At 50.9% G+C, this 18,971-nt stretch overlaps 1 protein-coding gene across 6 annotated transcripts; it reads left to right on the top strand.

Moving 5' to 3' along the window:
- The first annotated feature begins 16 nt into the window (after positions 1-16).
- LOC119715244 (olfactory receptor 14C36-like) lies at positions 17-12,309 on the top strand. 6 transcript variants are annotated; one of them, XR_011805337.1, is made up of 5 exons: positions 17-991; positions 2,263-2,445; positions 2,538-2,854; positions 5,671-5,783; positions 8,895-12,309. XR_011805337.1 is itself a non-coding variant. In XM_072029586.1 (3 exons), exons 2-3 carry the CDS (start codon positions 2,355-2,357, stop codon positions 3,518-3,520), a joined length of 1,074 nt encoding a protein of 357 aa, XP_071885687.1. In that variant the 5' UTR covers positions 17-991; positions 2,263-2,354; the 3' UTR covers positions 3,521-3,751. The 6 variants fall into 6 exon arrangements, 5 of the variants coding, with proteins under 5 accessions (XP_071885687.1, XP_038028412.2, XP_038028410.2 ...); XM_072029586.1 differs by lacking the exons at positions 5,671-5,783; positions 8,895-12,309 and having other exon boundaries at positions 2,538-3,751; XM_038172484.2 differs by lacking the exons at positions 5,671-5,783; positions 8,895-12,309 and having other exon boundaries at positions 2,319-2,445; positions 2,510-3,751.
- The last annotated feature ends 6,662 nt before the right edge of the window (positions 12,310-18,971 follow it).

The following is an 18,971-nucleotide window of genomic DNA, read 5'->3' on the forward strand; positions in this document are numbered from 1 at the left end:
CTGGGCTGCAGCACCTCAGCTGTGGCACAAGGGCCAAACTCAGACTTGTCCCAGACCTTGTGCCAAGAGCCTGGGCATGAAGAGGCTTTCCTTCAGAGCAGAGATTTGCTGCCGTGGATGGGCACAAAAGGATGACTTAGGGGATCCCAAGAAGGGCAAGGCCTGGTGTTCCTGAGGCCAGAAGGAAACAGGCCTGGGCTGTGCCGCTCTGACAGCAGAGGGCCTTTGTGGTGTTGGTGCAGCCCTGAGGGCCAGTGCTGGAGCTGGGGCTGATCTTCAGGCAGGAGAAGGGGCTGCTGATTTCCCTTGATTTCCCCCATCTCCATTAATGATCCTGGAGCTGAGAAAAGGAGCTCACCTGCAGCTGCCCATGTTATTCACACCTAAACTGAGTGCAGAGGAATCCCAGCTCCCGTGGGTTTGTGGCAGGCATGGGAGGGATCTTTGTCCCATTCCAGCCCCAGGACAAAAAAACAGCATGAGATGTCTTAACTGACTCTGCTGAATCCCTTCCTTAAGCAGGGGGCTAAAGGAGTTACTTTTATGACCATGCCTGGGTGTCCCTTCATCAACTGGGATGAGAAGAGAAGACTGCTACAGATAATTGTTTTTGTGCTAAGAGAAATGAGCCTGCTGTCAAGAAGTGTGTGTGCCCAGGGGAGGGAGGGAAGCCCAGGGATCCCTTCAGGCTGTTTGCCAGCAGGTTTCCCTGCAGCCCCAGGGCCGTGTGCAGGGAGCCCGGTGGGGGGCAGAGCAAGGGAGGCCTTGGGCTGGGCCTCTGCTGCTGAGCTGGGCCGGGCTCCTGGGCCCAAGGGGAGCTCCTGGCAAGCGGGCAGCGCTGCAGAGAGACAGCTCTGCCCAGGAGCAGCTCCTCTGCACAGTGCAGCAGGCCTGGGGGCACTGCCTGCAGAGACACAGTGCTTAAAGGCAGGCAGAAGTGGCAGCATGCCCAGAGCTCACCGGGGGAGAAGACTTCCCAGCCCTGCACCCGGTAAGTCTCTGGCTGGAGGGCAATGCAGCCGCAGTTCGTGGAGGCAGGAGAAGCCGGGGGTGCAGGCAGGGGTGTCCAGGGCTGTGGTGCAGAGCAGGGTCCCTGCTGTGCCCCAGGGGCTGTGTGGTGGGGCAGGGCCTCTGCCGCCTGCCAGGCTCAGCACTCAGCCTGCCCGGGGAGCTGCCCAGGGCGCTGCGGGGAGAAGCTGCGGGTGGAAGGAGCCCCCCCGGCAGGGCAGGGTCCTGCTGCTGCTGGGAGGCTGCTGCCTGGGGCAGCCTGCTCACAGCTCCACAGCACAACCAGCGTGTATCTAAAGGGTCTTTGCGAGAGCCGGGATAAAGTAGGGGATTTCAGCTTCAGTCACAGCTTTTCTGAGCCTCCTGAACTTCCAATCTTCTCTACTTGCCTCAGTTGTAATAGAAATATTTGCTGTTAATTCCAGGAAGTGCCTGAGACTCCATGATGGCTGAGAGGTTACAAGGATCTTTTCCTGCCCCTCAGCCCATAGAAAGCTCCACCACCACATGTGCAGTGTCAGCAGGGTCTGTGTGCCCTGGGCTCTAGGACATGTCCCCAGCGAGCTGCCCCTGGGCAGAGCCCTGCTGCCAGGAGGTGTCTGCAGGGCAGAGCTGAGCACCCAGCAGGTGGGATGGGGGCTGTGAGCTGCAGGCAGGAGGCGTGGGGACAGAGACCCAGCTGCAGGCAGGGACAGCTGCAGGCAGCAGAGCCATGGGCAGGGAATGACAGGGAGCTGTTCCCAGAAACTACATGGCAGAAGGGAATTTGGCCACATCCGTTCCATCCCAGTACTGCTGATGCTTTCCATTGCCTTGACTGCCATCCAGCAAAGCCTCTGCCCCCACAGCTATGGGATCTCATGCTTTGTTGTCCCCGTGGCAGCAGGACCCTCAGAACAAAGAACACCCTCCCAAGTACCGATGTCTCACTCCATTTCCTGCCTCCCTCACTAGGAACCCTGGGCCATTTTTCTGTTTCCCCTCCCATCCATCCTGCCCTTGCTGTTCCCCTCAGATTCCCTGGGGAGTGGGTTTAAAGATAGAGCTCAAACACCAGAATACTGAGTCGTGCTCTGGATGTGCATCCCTGGGAGCAGAGTGCCCAAGCTATTCTAGCCAAAATGGCTCTGGTCCCAGCCTAGTGCTGGGAAATAATCTGTCTCTGTTCAGGTCACTGTGGTTTATGAACGTCCAGCAGAGGTTTTCCTGGAGTTATCCTGCTGTAGGATGTTGAACAGCCCCTCTGAATTATAGGTACACTGCATCTGAATGAAACTATGAATTTAAGAATGGGTCACCACCTTTCCCAGCAGTGCTGAATCCGATGGAGCTCACGTGCAGAGGTCATGGCTCCAAACAGTGCTCAGCCAGCACAAACCGGAGCTTCATCCAGAAAGGAGAATGAAGATGCTGTTGAGAAAGCGCATATTTGCGGAGGTGGGTGAGAAGGGAAGGGTGTTGCTGAAAGGACAGAGATTTGCTCAAAGAAGTCTGCCCAAAGTTTTCCATGTGCTTTTCTCTTTGGACAGGCCCCAAGGCCAAGAGGCATCAGATGTCCAACAGCAGCTCCATCACCAAGTTCCTTCTCCTGCCATTTGCAGTCACACGGGAGCTGCAGCTCCTGCACTTTGCGCTCTTCCTGGGCATCTACCTGGCTGCCCTCCTCGGTAACGGCCTCATCCTCACTGCCGTAGCCTGCGACCACCGCCTCCACACCCCCATGTACTTCTTCCTCCTCAACCTCGCCCTCCTCGACCTGGGCTGCATCTCCACCACTGTCCCCAAAGCCATGGCCAATTCCCTCTGGGACTCCAGGGCCATCTCCTATGCAGGATGTGTTATACAGGTCTTTCTCATTGTCGTCTTGTTTTCAACAGAGCTTTCTGTTCTCACCATCATGTCCTATGACCGCTACGTTGCCATCTGCAAGCCCCTGCACTATGGGACCCTCCTGGGCAGCAGAGCTTGTGCCCAGATGGCAGCAGCTGCCTGGGGCAGTGGGGTTCTTTATGCTCTGCTGTACACGGCCAATACATTTTCCCTGCCCCTCTGCCAAGGCAATGCCTTGGACCAATTCTTCTGTGAAATCCCCCAGATCCTCAAACTCTCCTGCTCACACTCCTACCTCAGGGAAATTTGGGTACTTATGGTTGCTATCTGTTTAGCATTTGGCTGTTTTGTTTTCATTCTTTTTTCCTATGTGTGGATCTTCAGGGCTGTGCTGAGGATGCCCTCTAGGCAGGGTCAGCTCAAAGCCTTCTCCACGTGCCTCCCTCACCTGTTTGTGGTCTCCCTCTTTGTCATCTCTGGCTTTTTTGCCTATCTGAAGCCCCCTTCTATCTCCTCCCCAACCCTGGATCTTTTGGTGGCAGTTCTGTACTCGGTGGTGCCCCCAACATTCAATCCCCTCATCTACAACATGAGAAACAAGGAGCTCAAGGGTGCTATTAGGAAAGGAATATCATGGATATTTCTGAATGGTGATAAACTTCCCCTCTTTCTCCACAAATGACTTCCTGGATATAATTTGAAGGCCTGGTACTTGTTTCATTAAGAATATTGGTATTTTTATCTTTATCCTTAGTTTCATTTCCATTTATTACTTAGAAAAAAAAGGCTTATTATTCATCCAGCATCTCCTGAAGTATTAAACTGCGCTGTTTACTCTGCACAGTTTTTCCCTCCCTGCATGTCAGCATCAACTCTCCTTTAGCATCTGCTTAATAAAACAGCATCTCTCCAATGCACTGCCTGAAATCCTGCCTCTTCTTTCAAAGCTGGTGTCAGCAATAGGTCTGAGCATTGCGGTGGTTTCACACTGATGGTCAGCTGAATTCCACCACACCACTCTATCACCCCTGCTCCTGAAAGGTACAGATGAAGAAAATAGAGTTGGAAAGGGCTGCAGGGTTTATACAAGGTATGGGGAGATGACTCATCAATTGCAGTCATGGAAGCAGACCCTATAAGGAGATTAAGATAATATATTTACTAACAGACTGGAGCAATGAGAAAAAAAAAAAAAAAGTGAACTAAAAAGATATCCACCCTTCTCTCTCCTCCTCTACCTGCTTTCAGCTGTCAAAACCTGCAAGTCCTGGGCTTAGGGAGGGAGGAAGTGGGGGGCTGGAGAGGGCTGGTGGCTGCTGTGAGAGCCCTTCCTGAGGGTCCCACTTTGCTAAGGGACAATGGGGCGGCCAGGACTCTTGGGTCCTGATGCTAGGGCTGCTCTGAGCCCAAAGGCTGCTTTAATCACTGCTCTGCATATCCTCATAAAGATGGAAAATCCAGGGCCAGATTTCCCTGGGAGATATCAGATCATGTCCTGGGTGCTGAGATGCCATCCTTGGATGGCCACAGCTCTGGTGCTGAACCCCTCCCATTTGCCTTCTATTGTGGTTTTACTCTGCTAAGCAGCTCAACTCCACCATAACCTCTCTCTAACTCCTTCTTCTCAAAGGAAAAGGGGGAGAAAATATGATGAAAGGTGCTCAGGGTTTGTTCTCCTAGTAAGATCAGATCAGCCACCAAGTTTCATGAAATCATAGAGTCATAGAAGGTTGGAAAAGACCTCCAAGATCATTTGGTCCAACTGCAACCCCCTGTATCGTCACAGTCACCAGTTATTGTCATGGGCAAAAATGAATGAGCGTAGGGAAATTAATATAATTTGTTGCCTATCACCAGCAAACTAGAATAGTGAGGAGCTACAAGCAAACTAAAACCCACCTTGCCCTCCATACATCCTCTTCTCCTTACACCCCCCAAATAGCTCAGGGGAATAGGGAATGGGGGCTGCGGTCAGTCCATGATGCTTCATCTCCACCGCTTCTTCAGGGTCACTATCTGCCCCTGCTCCAGCATGGGATCCCTCCCATGGGATGCCGTCCTATCCAAACTGATCCTGTGTGTGCTTCCCACAGGCAGCAGCTCTTCAATAATTGCTCTTACATGGGTCCGAACCGTGGGGTCCATCTGTCAGGAGCAAACTGCTGTCCCACAGGCAGCAGCTCCCCCCAGATCCCCAGATCCCCTGCTCCTGTAGGGGCTCTCCATGGGCCGCAGCCTCCTCCAGGCCACATCCACCTGCTCCACCGGGGGCTCCTCCACGGGCTGTGGTGTGGAGATCTACTCTGCCATGGTACCCATGGGCTGCAAGTGTTGTCCGTATGTTCATGCCCCGTCGGCCCCACCAATATGCACGTAGAGTCAGAATGCACACAAAGGTCTTTTAATTAAATAAGTAATTATAGAACTCTGCAGAGTCAGGTTTCTTGGTGAACTTTTGTAAAGCAAGCATACATCTAGTTTGAATCACCATTTTTTACACACAGCAAACTTGAGAAACTCTCTCTCTGGCTACTTTTAATTGGCTGTTTCAGCTTTCCTAACTTTCCTCTACTGAGTTTGTGCATTACAGAGGACCAGGCACAGGGGGAGGAGGGGTATTGGGAGGCAGGTGGGGAAAACACCATATTCCACATTAGCATACATTACCATTTTTACTGGTGTGATTTTTAATATGTTAGTGACCCTTAATGAGCAAAAGGTCAGTCTGGAATCTTCCTGCAGTTGTTTTTTTCCTTTTTGTTTTTTATCTTCCATCCCTTATCTCCTTTGCTTCTGATATCTCAAGGCTACCTGTCTCCCTGTTTTCTTTAGGTTTCACAGAATCTTGGAATGGCCAAGGTTAGAAGGGACCTCTGAAGATCATCTAGTCCAACCCCCCTGCCAAGCAGGATCACCGAGAACGCATTGCACAGGATGGCATCCAGGTGAGTTTTGAATATCTCCAGAGAGGAAGACTCCACCACCTCTCTGTGAAAGTGTCACTCTCACAGTAAAGAAGTGCTTCCTCATATACAGTTGGAACCTCCTGTGCTTCAGTTTGTGCCCATTGCCTCTTGTCCTGTCACTGGGTACAACTGAGAAGAGTCTGGTTCCATCCTCCTGACGCCCTCCCCTCAGATATTTATACACATGGATGAGGTCTCCCCTCAGTCTTCTCCTCTCCTATACAGGCCCATTAATCTAATGTTCCAGTCCTCTAATCAGCTTAGTAGCCCTCCTCTGGACTCTCTCCAGTAGTTCCATGTCCCTCTTGTCCTGGGGAGCCCAGACCTGGACACAGGACTGCAGGTGTGGCCTCACCGCGACTGAGTAGAGGGGGAGGATCACCTCCCTTGGCCTGCTGGCAACACTCTTCCGAATGCACCCCAGGATCCTGTTGGCCTTCTTGGCCACAAGGGCACACTGCTGGCTCGTGCTCAGCCTGCCGTCCCCCAGGACTCTCAGGTGCCTCTCTGCAGAGCTGCTCTCCATCAGCTCACCCCCCCAGCCTGTTCTGCTACTTGGGGTTATTCCTCCCCAGGAACTTTCCATATGGAGTTTGCTTGTTCATTTGTTTGATTTTCCTTTCTGGCTTTGTGATAATGTTGCCTACACAGAAATGCCCTTCTCCATTCCCTTGTATCTAAGTATTCCCATCTGTGTGATCCATGGTTTCTCTAAACAATGAAACAGGCTCTCTGTGTATTTAAACCAAACAAATCCTGGTCTGAGACCCATTCTCAGCAGATCAGGAGTGAATGGAAACTGGGGCTGTGGTGGCAATGCCCAAAGCCCTGCAGCAGCCTGCAGTGAGCACTGCCGTGGGGCCAGGCCAGCCTGGGAGGTGGACAGAGGACAGGGAGCTGGGAGAGCTGGGGGCCAGCTGGGCCAGGCTGGAAGCTGCCCAGCAGAGAGAAACATCTGTGTTGAGCTGGGATGTGCAGCCACGCAAGGGGATGACACGCACTGCTGGCTTTGGGTCGTGTGGCAGGGATGGAAGACAGGCTGGTGCAGGAGGGAGGAGGCCGGGCTGTGCCCATCAGGCACAGACAGAGCAGAGAGGTGGCCCAGGGCTTTCGTCACCTGCAGCCTCTCTTGTCATCCATGTCCAGCACTGGCCGCTCCCCCCAGGTTTAGGGGTGCATTTGGCTGCCAGGCCATCTCCATCCTTGTGCCAGGCTCAGGGCCTGTGTCAGGGGAACAGCCAGCCCTGCTGGCCTCTGTCCTGGCCCAGAGCCCTGAAGACTTGGAGCAGGGCTGTCTGCAGAGGCTCCCGTGGGATGTGGATGGGTCAGGGCAGGGGCCGGGTGTGGCATAATGACCACACGGACACCAGGGTTCTTTTAGGATCTGTAACTGCTACATCTTTATTGATGACATAACTTCAGCTCTTTCTTACTGAGGGCCTAACTTCATCTCTCATATTGAGGACATAACTTCATTATCCCTTATCGAGGACAGGCTCCCTTCTTATACCATTCGCCCCCCAGCAGTACTTTTCCACTGACTATTCATTGGTCAACAACTTTGCCCTGCAACAGCAAACACCCAGCATCTTCCATGCCTTAACGGCTGGAGAACAAGCAACCCCAGACAACAAGGGGTCTCCTGAATCACCCTTCTTTGTTCCCTCTAAACTCTTTACATTCCTGATGGTCTCATCATTAAGAGTCCGATGTTATCACCAACCATGGGGCTTGTCGACCCCCATGGCCACACTCCCACAGCTGGGGGCTGGAGGGGGATGCAAACGCAGGAGGGCCATGGCAGGAGGGGACCCCAAGTGTGCCATTGGGATTGTAATAGCAGGAGCTTGACCCAACCCTGAATGTGCACTGCCATGTGCGTTGCCTTGGCAGCACGGCTGTGGGACCGTGTGTGGGGCAGTGGGGCTGGGACGCTGCAGGGATAGGGCACTGAGAGGGGCCATGAAGGATCTGCCAGGGGGTGACAGCAAGGACAGGCTCCAAAAAAGAAACTTACTTATCTTACCTTTGTGGTGGACATATGCTTTTAGGAAAGGCAAAGCTCACCTAGAGCTGGTGACTGCAAGGATATCAGGCCATGTGTACACAAAGACACAATCTTTTAAACACACATGGATGTGCACACGCAGGCGGGTATGGCTGAGCACACCCAGACCAACTGCAACTGGAAGAAGGCAGGACAGAGAGATGCGATCAGGTACAGGGTATCTGGAGTCTCTAGAGCAAGGACCAGACCTCTGGTCTCCACTGCTCCCCTCCATCTCTCTGTGCCGTTTGCCCATCGCTCACATCTCTGCCCACCAAGGGCACGTGAGATACTGCTGTCCCTCACAGCCCTGCCTGTACTCTGCTCCTTTCTCCCGCTGTGCTTTGTCACACCCAGCACTTCCTTGTGCCTTTTCCCACAGGCTCCCACCCCATGTCCAGCTGGCATCACTGCAGGGCAGCCCTCCCCAGGGCCCAGGCATCTGCCTGCAGCTTCCACAGCTGCTGCTCTTGATGGCCTCCTGAGGCCTGCCTGCTCCTGGCCCATCACAGTGTTGTGAGGAGGTGACCTCAGCAGCAGCAGCCCAGCCACGGTGGACAGAGCTGTCCCCTGCCAGATCTGCCGCCTGTGTCCCATGGGGTTTGTGATGCACTCAATGACATCGCTGTGTCTGCCTGCCTGCCACCAGGCAGTCAGGTCACTGCAGTAGGAATGGCATCACAACCCACCTCCCAGCCGTGTCACTGGGACTTTCCTCCACATGTCCCCTTTCCCCAGCTCCCAGCACTTCTGGGTTGTTTTCCTGATAGTTTGGGCGATATAAAATTCTAGAATCCCATCCACTTGCCTGTGAGTCTCCCAGTTATCTATATGTATGCAGTAACTCTGTATATACTTTTCCATTTACTTGCACATATATCTGTAGTTACAGATGGAGCTATACAAATATATATTTCTATGCATAGAGAAAGATATGAATATTCCCACCAAGAAAGGCAAATAATACAGTTATGATTGGAACAACTTTAGCCATCTGAAGCATTTCATGAAACATTTTCACTCTGGTTTCCTCTAACATGCAGGAGAGAGTGACATGCCATGGAAAAGATCCTCCTTGAAGCAATGTCAAGATACATGCAAGACAAAGAGGTGATCCGAGAGAGCCAGCACGTTTTCATCAAGGGTAAATCGTGCCTGACCAATCTGGTGGCTTTCTACTATGGAGTGATTGCATCAATTGAAAAAGGAAGATCAATCGATGTCATCTTCCTGGGCTTCTGCAAGGCCTTTGACGTGATCGCACATGACATCCTGCTCTCCAAATCGGAGAGGTATGGATTTGATGGGTGCACCGTTCAGTGGATAAGGAATTGGCTTAAACTCGCACCCAGAGAATGGTGGTCAATGGCTCTGTGTCCAAGTGGAGGCTGGTGATGAGTGGTGTTCTCAGGGGTCTGTCCTGGGACCAGTACTGTTCAGTATCTTTATCTATGACATAGACAGTAGGACCGAGTGCACCCTCAGCAAATTTGCAGATGACACCAAACTGAGTGGTGCTGTTGATATGACAGAAGGAAGGGATGACATCCAAAGGGACTTGGACACACTTGAGAAGTGGGCCCATGTGAACCTAATGAGATTCAACACATCTAAGTGCAAGGTGCTGCACCTGGGCCGAGGCAATCCTAGGCACGAGTACAGGCTGGGAGAAGAACTCATTGAGAGTAGCCCTGCAGAGAAGGACTTGGGGGTTCTGTTAGATGAAAAGCTTGATGTGAGTTGGCAGTGTGTGCTTGTGGGCCAGAAGTCCAACTGTGTCCTGGGCTGTATCAAGAGATAAGCAGCCAGCAGGTGGAGGGAGGTGATTGTCCCCCTCTACTCTGTCCTTGTGAGGCCCAACTGTGTAATTGCACTTCTATTTGTCATTTCTAATCTATGTCAATCTTTTCTTGTATAGCCAACCCTTGGAAGGTGCACCTCATTGGAGGCAACTTGGATTTGGCTCACTGTTGAGGACTGTGGGGTTTGTTTGTTACCTTGGTTGGTGTTAGATGTTAACAACAAAACCAACAACAAAAACTGTGTCAGTGTGCAGCCAGTTGAATGAGGAACAGAGGTGGGAATGGGCGCAAAGGAGCTGTAACAACAACCTGCAGAATACAGTGTAGAAGTCTGGTGTAAGGAAAAGTGATGCAAGTCCCAGGTGGCTGATGCGAGAAGTGGTGGGGATGGAGAGCTGAGCAGCAAAGCTGACCACACAGTCTAGAACATCAAGGAACTGTTTTCTACCTCTCCAGACCTCCTTAGGAGGTAGATTGGATCCATTACAAATAAAGAATGATGCTATCCGTTCTTCTGAAAACTCTAAACTAATGGAAAATAATCTTAAATTAGGAAAATGCACCTAGAAATCTGGTAATTGAATACTTTCTCTATAAACTGCATTCTTGAAACCTCACTAATTAACTGTGTAAGTCTGAAAGACTGGATGAAAATGGCTGAATGGTAATGAGCCCCATGGTGCATTTGGTGCTGTGTCCATGAACTTCAGGTAGTGAGAGGAGAATGATGTAACTGCGGGAGAAGTTAAAGTCAGAAGGAAACTTTGAAGTGTCTAGGAGCATTAATGGGCCCCAGTGAGGGTCATTACTGACAAAGCCTCCCCATGGACTTGTTAGAGCACACAATTGGAGGCCATGATTGCAGGTAGAGAAAGGCACTGGGCAGGAGACTCTGCTGCTGAGTAAAGGCCTTGGTTTGTTTGGTGAAGCAGAAAGGCCAAGCCCTGGTCCCCAGCCCCTGGGCAGGGAGGTCCTGTCCCTCGCCCATGGCTCAGGGCTCTTCCTGGGGCAGTGGGATGTGGGGTGTGTGATGCTGTGTTAAGGACAACGCTATGACACCTGCTGGCCTCCCCACTGGGTTGCAAGGAGGCAACAAGGCCCCGTTGTCATGAGCACAGCATGTGTCCTTGTGAGCCTCAGTAGCAGAGACAACTGCCATAGCCAGGGGAACAAAGACCTTAGTGCTGCTGGGGCCTTGCAGCCTTGTCAGTGCTCTTGGTATTCTCCAACGCAGGCTGTCCTGCACTATCCTATCCCTGCCCCCAAATCGCCCTTCAAGCAGGTGTCCTAACCCATCAGCCTTCTGGTACACTGTGAGCTGATCAGACAGATGAAACCTTACCAGCATCTTCCAATCCACATACCTGCTGCTGGCCTTCCAGCTTCTCAGGGAGATGTGACCAAGCTGTGTGCCTGTTGCTGTCCCACCGTATAATCGGGCAGAAGGGACTTGAAAACCCACACCCAAGGCCTCTTCTTGCATGGGGCCTATCAATCTCTGTTGTACTTAGATTCCAGGGGCTGAAGCTGATTGGTTCAGTTTAGCAAAGAGCAGACTACATGTATATATATTATTACATTTATATATATATATATGTATAAACTAAGCAAGCTTTATTATGAGCTATTTGCATACATACAGACCCCAGGGCGATGACACTGGTACCGATGAGCATGGTGGTTTCCCCAGTCAATGATGTACTAGAGGAAGGAGTCAGTAGGCACACTGCTTGAACGGTTGTCCCCATTGAGGCAACGTTGTCCTTGATAGTGCATCACATCTCTCTCCTCTGGTGGAGTACTCATTTTATCCCCTCCTATCCAGTAGCTGTTCTGACATGTGGGGCAAACACATGTCACAATGGCCACCATGCTCCTCCTTGGTGTTGTATAATCACGACTACAAATGCACATGTGCACCACTTGAGTTGGTGTTGAACTGGCTCCGTGAAAGTTGTTACTTCATCCATCATTATCTTCCCCTGCTGTCCTCTGGTCAGCTTTTCCAGCTGCAAGTGTCATGAGTACAAGCTAAGCCATAAACTTTCTCCAGCCTTGCCACAGTCTTGCCAGCATTGTCTCAATCATCTAATTGACACAAATTACTACGCCATGTATCACAAACTGCTTCAACTATACACTCTTCAGAGGATCTACTGTGTTCCTAGTAACACATGATGTACATGTATCTCTACCTCTGCTCTCTCCTAATTCCAAGATTTAATAAAGACATTCAACAGTGTTGGCCCAAGTGCTGATCACTGAGGGATACTGCTAGGAACTGTCTGACAGGAGAACTTTGCACCACAGATGACACCTGGACCTGATTGTCCAGCATGCTTCCCACCCACAGCCTCATCCATTTGTTAAGTCCACATAGCACCAACCAGGCTAGAAGAAGTCTCTGGCAGACAATGTCAAAAGACTTCCTAAAATGCACGTAGACAGCATCCCTTTCTTTCCCCTCACCTATGGGTTCAGCAATCCCGTTTTTGTCCAAGTGCCTGGAGGTGGCTGTAGCTTGGTCCATCACCTTCTGAGGGACTGAGGTGAGGCTGACCAGCCTGAATTCTCCCCACCCTCCACTGTCCTCTTCCAGAAGAAAGGTTTGATGTCATTCCAAGTCTCCAGAAATCTCTCTGGTCCCTCTGGCACATTTCCTGACACAGTCCAAAAAGGCAGGGGAGGGTGATGCAACAGACAGGGGCATTTGCAATGAACCTGTGTAGGGCAGGTGAGATGGATCTCATGGGGATGGTGGGGATTGTTCATGGCATCATACATGGAAGCATCAGGGCTTTGTGAGGCGTCCACATTTGAGCTGGCCTTCTGCACTTCTCGTACACAGAATAGTATTCAGAGACACAAGTCCTTCCTTTGAACACCCAAAGGCAAGGCATTGCTATGGTTGTGATTGCAATGTCTCTCTGGCTCCTTCTGCCTCTCCTAGAGCCTGGGGGGCATCTCAGCCCTGTGGTGCATTGCCCTTCTGGGTTCTCATTTACGATACCCTATGGCATGCGGAGTGGACACAGACTGAAGACATTAGTGCTCACTCAGGTTCCCCTCAGCACATTACAGAATCATAGAATCATTAAAGTTGCAAAAGACCTCCAAGACCATCTGGTCCAACCACAGCAAAATCAGATGATCGGGAGTAGAGCAAAAGCAAAAGCAAAAAGCAGCCAATGAGAAGTGATCTTGCAGAAGTTGCGCCCTTATGTGCCCAAAGTGGCATGGACAGTGCTGGTTTCCCTCTCTGATGTGGAAAAGGCTGGGTCCCCTTCTCAAGAGAGAATTTTTGCCAGGAAGAAGTGCTTTTCTGTGATTCCTCTTTCTGCACAGCAGAATGACAAAAAGACAAACATTTCATCAAAGCTTTTCATACAGGCCCTGCTGCAGACAGGAAGCCTCACTGTGAGCTCTGGAGGGAACCCAGAAGACTGTAACAAGCACCAGGAAGATCCAGCAAGCTCAAGATATCTTCTATAGAGTAGAAAATTTTTGAAATCATGAATTGGAAAGAATTCATGTCTGTGAGTGAAGGAGAAAGACATATGTTATGTCAACATGGCAGTGCTGAAGGCCCTTACAAAATCAGAGATGATGAAGTTTCGTTTTGGCATTTGTGCCTTGGCCTAGGAGGTGGGGAATGCCCAGTGCTGGGGCGTCTGTGCTCAGCTGTACCCTGTGAGTTGACCTTGCTCTCTTCCCCTCTGTCACTCTCCACACTTGGATGGACACATGAAACATCCACAATCCTGGAGGATGCATGAACCTCCTGGAGTGATGTCCCTTTATTGCAGGGGAACAGTGAGACACATGAGATGCAGGGAGAGAGCACTGTGTGTAGCAGTGAGTGTGTATGAACGTAAATGATTCCATAATTCTATAGAGAGCATGGTCAATGGGGCATAGGGCACCCTCAGCAGGTTGCTGAGGACACAAAACTGGGAGAAGTGGTTGATAGAGAAGAAGGGTGTTCTTCCATCCAGACAGACCTCAGCATGCTGGGGAACCGGAACCTCAGGAATTTTAACAAAGGGAAAAGGAAGTCCTTCCCATAGTGAGAAATAAGTCCTGCACCAGTACAGGCTGGGGAAGGACTGATGAAGAGACAAGGACCTTGGGGTACTGGTAGACAGCAAGCTGACCATGAGCCAGCAGGCTGCCCTTGTGTCAAGGGTGGCCAACAGCCTCCTGGACTGCATTAGACAGAGCATTGCCAGCAGGTCAAAGGAGGCGGTCCTTCCACTCTGCTCAGCACTGGTAATGCCATTTTTGCAGTCCTATGTCTGTTGCTGGGCTTCAAAGTACAAGAAGGACATGGGTTGAGAGAGCTGGTACTATTCAGCTTGGAGAAGAGACTGTTCCGAGGGTGTTCTTGTTAACGTATATACATGTCTGACAAAAGGACAGGATAAGGGAACCAGGATGTTCTCAGGGCGGCTGAGCAGCAGGACAAGAGTCAATAGCCACTAACTGATCCTAAGAAAACTCTTTACTGTAGGTGACTGACGAACATTGCCCAGAGAGATACTGCAGCTTCCATCCTCGGGGATGTTCTAAACACTGCTGGACCCTGTCCTGGCCAACCTGCTCCAGCTGGCCATGCTTGAGTAGGAAGCGCTTGAACTAGACAGTCTCCATAGGCCTCTTCCAACCCTCATTATTTTGTGATTCTGTAATGCCCAACAGTGTTTCTGAGAAATTTTCTGTGGTACCCTCATCCTCAATGAGTCCTGCAGCCCATGGATCAGAGCTGCATTTTGAGGATGAACATGGTCACTGGGTAGTGCTGAGGACAGGGCCAGACAGGGATTACAAAAGCCAGCAACGTCACAACACATAGAAGTGCCCATTACCCCTGGCTCCACTGTCCAGCTCCTTACCCTGACAAGACAGGGTCACAAAGGACCTCTGGAGCTCTCTCGCACCATGGTCTGCTCTGAGCAGGGATAACTTAAGAGATCGGATTGGTCAGTACTTTCTCCTGACCAAGTGTTAATTCACATTCGTGGTGATTTATTTTCTCCTTAAAACCATTATAAATTTCTTTCAGCCTTCTTCAAGCCTAATTGTTTTAGGTGTGGCTGGGATTGAGTTAACATTCTTAGAGCAGCTTAAATAGTGCTGTTCTTTCCATTTTTTCAAGGGCAAGAAGAAGGACCAATGAGACTTACAGGCTGGTCAGCCTCACCTTCTTCCCTATGAAGATAACAGAGCAGCTCATCCTGTCAACCATTTACAGGCAAAGAAAGGACATGAAAGTCATGGGCAGTAGTAAGCTGGACTCACCAAAGGGAAGTTATGCTTGAACAACTTGAAAACGTTCTATGATAAAATGACTGATACCTCAAGCATTCTGTGAAATTGTGTGATCTTGGACTAAGGCTCCTGTGACAGCTTCTCCTATCTGTTCATGCAACAACAAGCCAATTGGGATCTTGGGCTGAGGGTCCCATGTGCACAGTGATGGTCAACAGTTTCCCAAGCTAATAGAGTATCCACATTTTTGTCTATCAGAAAATTTCCAGCCCAGGTCAGCTCCTGTCTGATCTCTCCCCTGATTAGGCCTGGTGCTCCTGGCCTCCTCCAAGTGCTCCTCACAGGACCCTGAGTGCTGCTCCACAGAGAGAGGGGACCGTGATGCCCAAGGTGCTGCAGTTACTTTGTACTGGCTAAGATGGTCAAAGTAGGAAACACCCACAAGTGCACAAGAGTCCAGTCCTCATTCTGCAACACACCTCCCTGTGACCCCCACCCCTGAACCTATGGAAAACGAAGCACAGCCAAGGCAATGGAGACTGCAATTCCTGAAGCTAATTCCTGCTTTCATAAGGAAAAAGAGACCAGCCTTCTGTTTCTGCAGTGAGGAGGCACCCTTTTATTAGAGATGCTCCTCAGGAAGACAGAAATAACACCTTGATGACAACTGTACAGAAGGCCTTTGGGTTAGCAGGCACAGCAGGTTCATGCCTTTGGAGATGAGGGGTGGATAAATACATTTGTGTATTAACATGATCGTCAGACTTTAAAAGAAAAAATACACAGACCTTCCCTGGGGTAAAAGAAGGAAAAACCTGTCAGGAAATATGGGCATCTTCCTGCTCCTGACTGTGAACCCATTGAATCAGTTTCCTGAGGGCATATTTGAGTTCCTGGTTCCTCATGCTATAGATGAGGGGGTTCACTGCTGGAGGAATCACTGAGTACAGAACTGCCACCAGCAGATCCAGAGATGGAGAGGAGATGGAGGAGGGCTTCAGGTAGGAAAACATACTGGTGCTGATAACCATAAAGACCACGGCCAAGTGAGGGAGGCACGTGGAAAAGGCTTTGTGCTGTCCCTGCTCAGAGGGCATCTGAAACACAATAGCGAAGATTTTAAAGTAAGACAGGATAATGAAAACAAAACGTCCTAGAGCAAGGACAAAACTGCTGGCAAACACCCCAACTTCCTGGAGATAGAAATCTGAGCAGGACAGTTTGAAGATCTGGGGGATTTCACAGAAGAATTGGTCCACAGCATTGCCTTGTGTGGTGTAAATGCCTGAAGTAACTAGGAAAATAAAATTTACATTCACGCTTTTAAGAAAAAGGTACAGCATTGAAGAGGCTTTCAGGGTAGGGCATAACTGCATTATCTGAGCGTTCCCTAGGCTCCCAACCTTAGATGCTATCGCGCTGGGGAAACTTGGTGTGCTAGCCCTAAGGAACACCACGGAGCGTGGAGTGGAGTGGAGACACCACGGTTAGGCTCTGTAATCAGGTGGGACCTCGATTGTTCTTGTGCACAAAGCTGCACTTTTTGCCACCCTGAGCCAAGGACCTGTCATGTTTTGACAAATGCTGTACCCTAGTGTACTTTTTGCTCATTATAATATCATTATAATACCAAAACACACCTCCATCCCAAAAGCTACCCGCCTCCAAGGTGCGACCACCCCTCACTGAGCATGCGCCCTGAATTTCTCGGAGCCTATTACTTTAAACAGAGACGGGAAAACTTTACACCAATCATAACTAAGATATGCTTGACTAGAGCCACTCAAGCTCCACCTAAAGGATGGAAAATAATATAAATTGGCCCAAGAGAGAGGGGATGTTAGGGAAGATACCACCGTCAGGGGAGATACCATCCCGAGGACATACAACATCCTTAGGACCTCCTGACTCCTGGGATCAGTCGACGGGCTGAGCCTCTCTTCCCCCCCCATTGGGACGCCTTTGGGTGAGATCTGAATATTTGCTTATAAATCTCTATAGAGTCTTTGATCCTTTTAACACGTTTATTTCTAGGCTGTGCACCTGTAACACCTACAACACCTATAACATCTGTAACACCTATAACTCCTGTGTATTTCATGCATACTAGCTTGCTTTCGCAGACAGTCACTATCGCCGGCAATCCAAAAGAACCTGATTATCTGTTGCTGTAATAAACCATACTTGATTGCATTGTGATAGCTCTCATTAATGCAACTAGGGTGAGGGTGGTTATCTGTGATAGTTCAGTGTTCTGAATCTAACCAGACCCCCAGACGGTTAATGCATTTTTGGTGAATGTCTGAGCGGACCCCCAGACCGTTAATGTGTTTTTGGTGAAAGTCCGACTGGTTCAGTACTCTGAATCCAACCGGGCCCGTAACGGTTAATCAGCTACACCCCTTTAACGTGACACCTGCAGACACCTCCTGGCAGCAGGGCTCTGCCCAGCGGCAGCACACTGGGGGCACATCCTAGAGCCCAGCTCACACAGACCCTGCTAACAGTGCATGTGTGGTGGTGGAGTATTCAAGGGGCTGAGGGGCAGGAAAGGGTCCTTTTATCCCTCCTTATGATGGCCTCTCAACTCATCATGGAGTCTCAGCCTCTTCTTGGATTAACTGTTTCTGTTTGTATTATCACCAAGCCAAAGTAGAGGGGATTGAAAGTTCAGGAGACTCAGGAAAGCTGAGACTGTAGTCTAAATCCCATACCATATCCAAGACATTGCAAAGTCCCTTTGGATACACCCTGGTTGTGCTGTGGAGCTGTGAGCAGGCTGCCCCAGGCAGCAGCCTCCCACCAGCAGCAGGACCCTGCCCTGCCGGGGGGGCTCCTTCCACCCGCAGCTTCTCCCCGCAGCGCCCTGGGCAGCTCCCCGGGCAGGCTGAGTGCTGAGCCTGGCAGGCGGCAGAGGCCCTGCCCCGGCACACAGCCCCTGGGGCACAGCAGGGACCCTGCTCTGCACCACAGCCCTGGACACCCCTGCCTGCACCCCCGGCTTCTCCTGCCTCCACGAACTGCGGCTGCATTGCCCTCCAGCCAGACACTTACCGGGTGCAGGGCTGGGAAGTCTTCTCCTCCGGTGAGCTCTGGGCATGCTGCCACTTCTGCCTGCCTTTAAGCACTGTGTCTCTGCAGGCAGTGCCCCCAGGCCTGCTGCGCTGTGCAGAGGAGCTGCTCCTGGGCAGAGCTGTCTCTCTGCAGCACTGCCCGCTTGCCAGGAGCTCCCCTTGGGCCCAGAAGCCCGGCCCAGCTCAGCAGCAGAGGCCCAGCCCAAGGCCTCCCTTGCTCTGCCCCCCACCAGGCTCCCTGCACATGGCCCTGGGGCTGCAGGGGAACCTGCTGGGAAACAGCCTGAAGGGATCCCTGGGCTTCCCTCCCTCCCCTGGGCACACACACTTCTTGACAGCAGGCTCATTTCTCCTTACGGAACACTAATTATGCGTAACAATCACATCTTCTTGTCCCAGTATCAGTTTGGACATCAAGTCATGGTAAGGGACTGATCTCCTTCATCCCCACTTAAGGAAAGAATTCAGCAGAGTCAGTCAAGGCATCTCATGCAGGTTGTTATTCCTGGGGCTGGAAAGGGATCTCAGCTCCCGCCCTTATCTGCCACAGACCCACAGGAGCTGGGATTCCTCAGGCCTCAGTTCAGGTGTCCACAACATAGGCACCTTAATGCGAATTATTGAGCCACAATAGCTCCTTAGTGGAGATGGAGGACAGGCAGGAGCTGTTCAAATGGAAATACCTGCTGAAATTTGAGGTTAATCCTCTGGGAATCTGATGGGGCATTCCTCAGGCCAACTGAAATGGCAGCAGATGCCACATGTAGGACAACTGAACCTGTCCCTACTCCTTACGTGTAGGTCAGCCTGCAGAGGCTGTCAGCAGAGCAAAAGGAGTCACGTGTCACAGGCAGAGCTAAACCTATTCTGTTCTCTTTTAAATGTTCTCATTTTCCTTTCTCTTCTACACGGCCCTTGGCTGTAACGCTGTTGTGTCTCGGACATCTCCACAGGGCCTCAGCTCTCACCAGCCAGG

Source organism: Anas platyrhynchos, chromosome 30 (genome assembly GCF_047663525.1).
Source record: "Anas platyrhynchos isolate ZD024472 breed Pekin duck chromosome 30, IASCAAS_PekinDuck_T2T, whole genome shotgun sequence".
NCBI classification, from domain to species: Eukaryota; Metazoa; Chordata; class Aves; order Anseriformes; family Anatidae; genus Anas; species Anas platyrhynchos.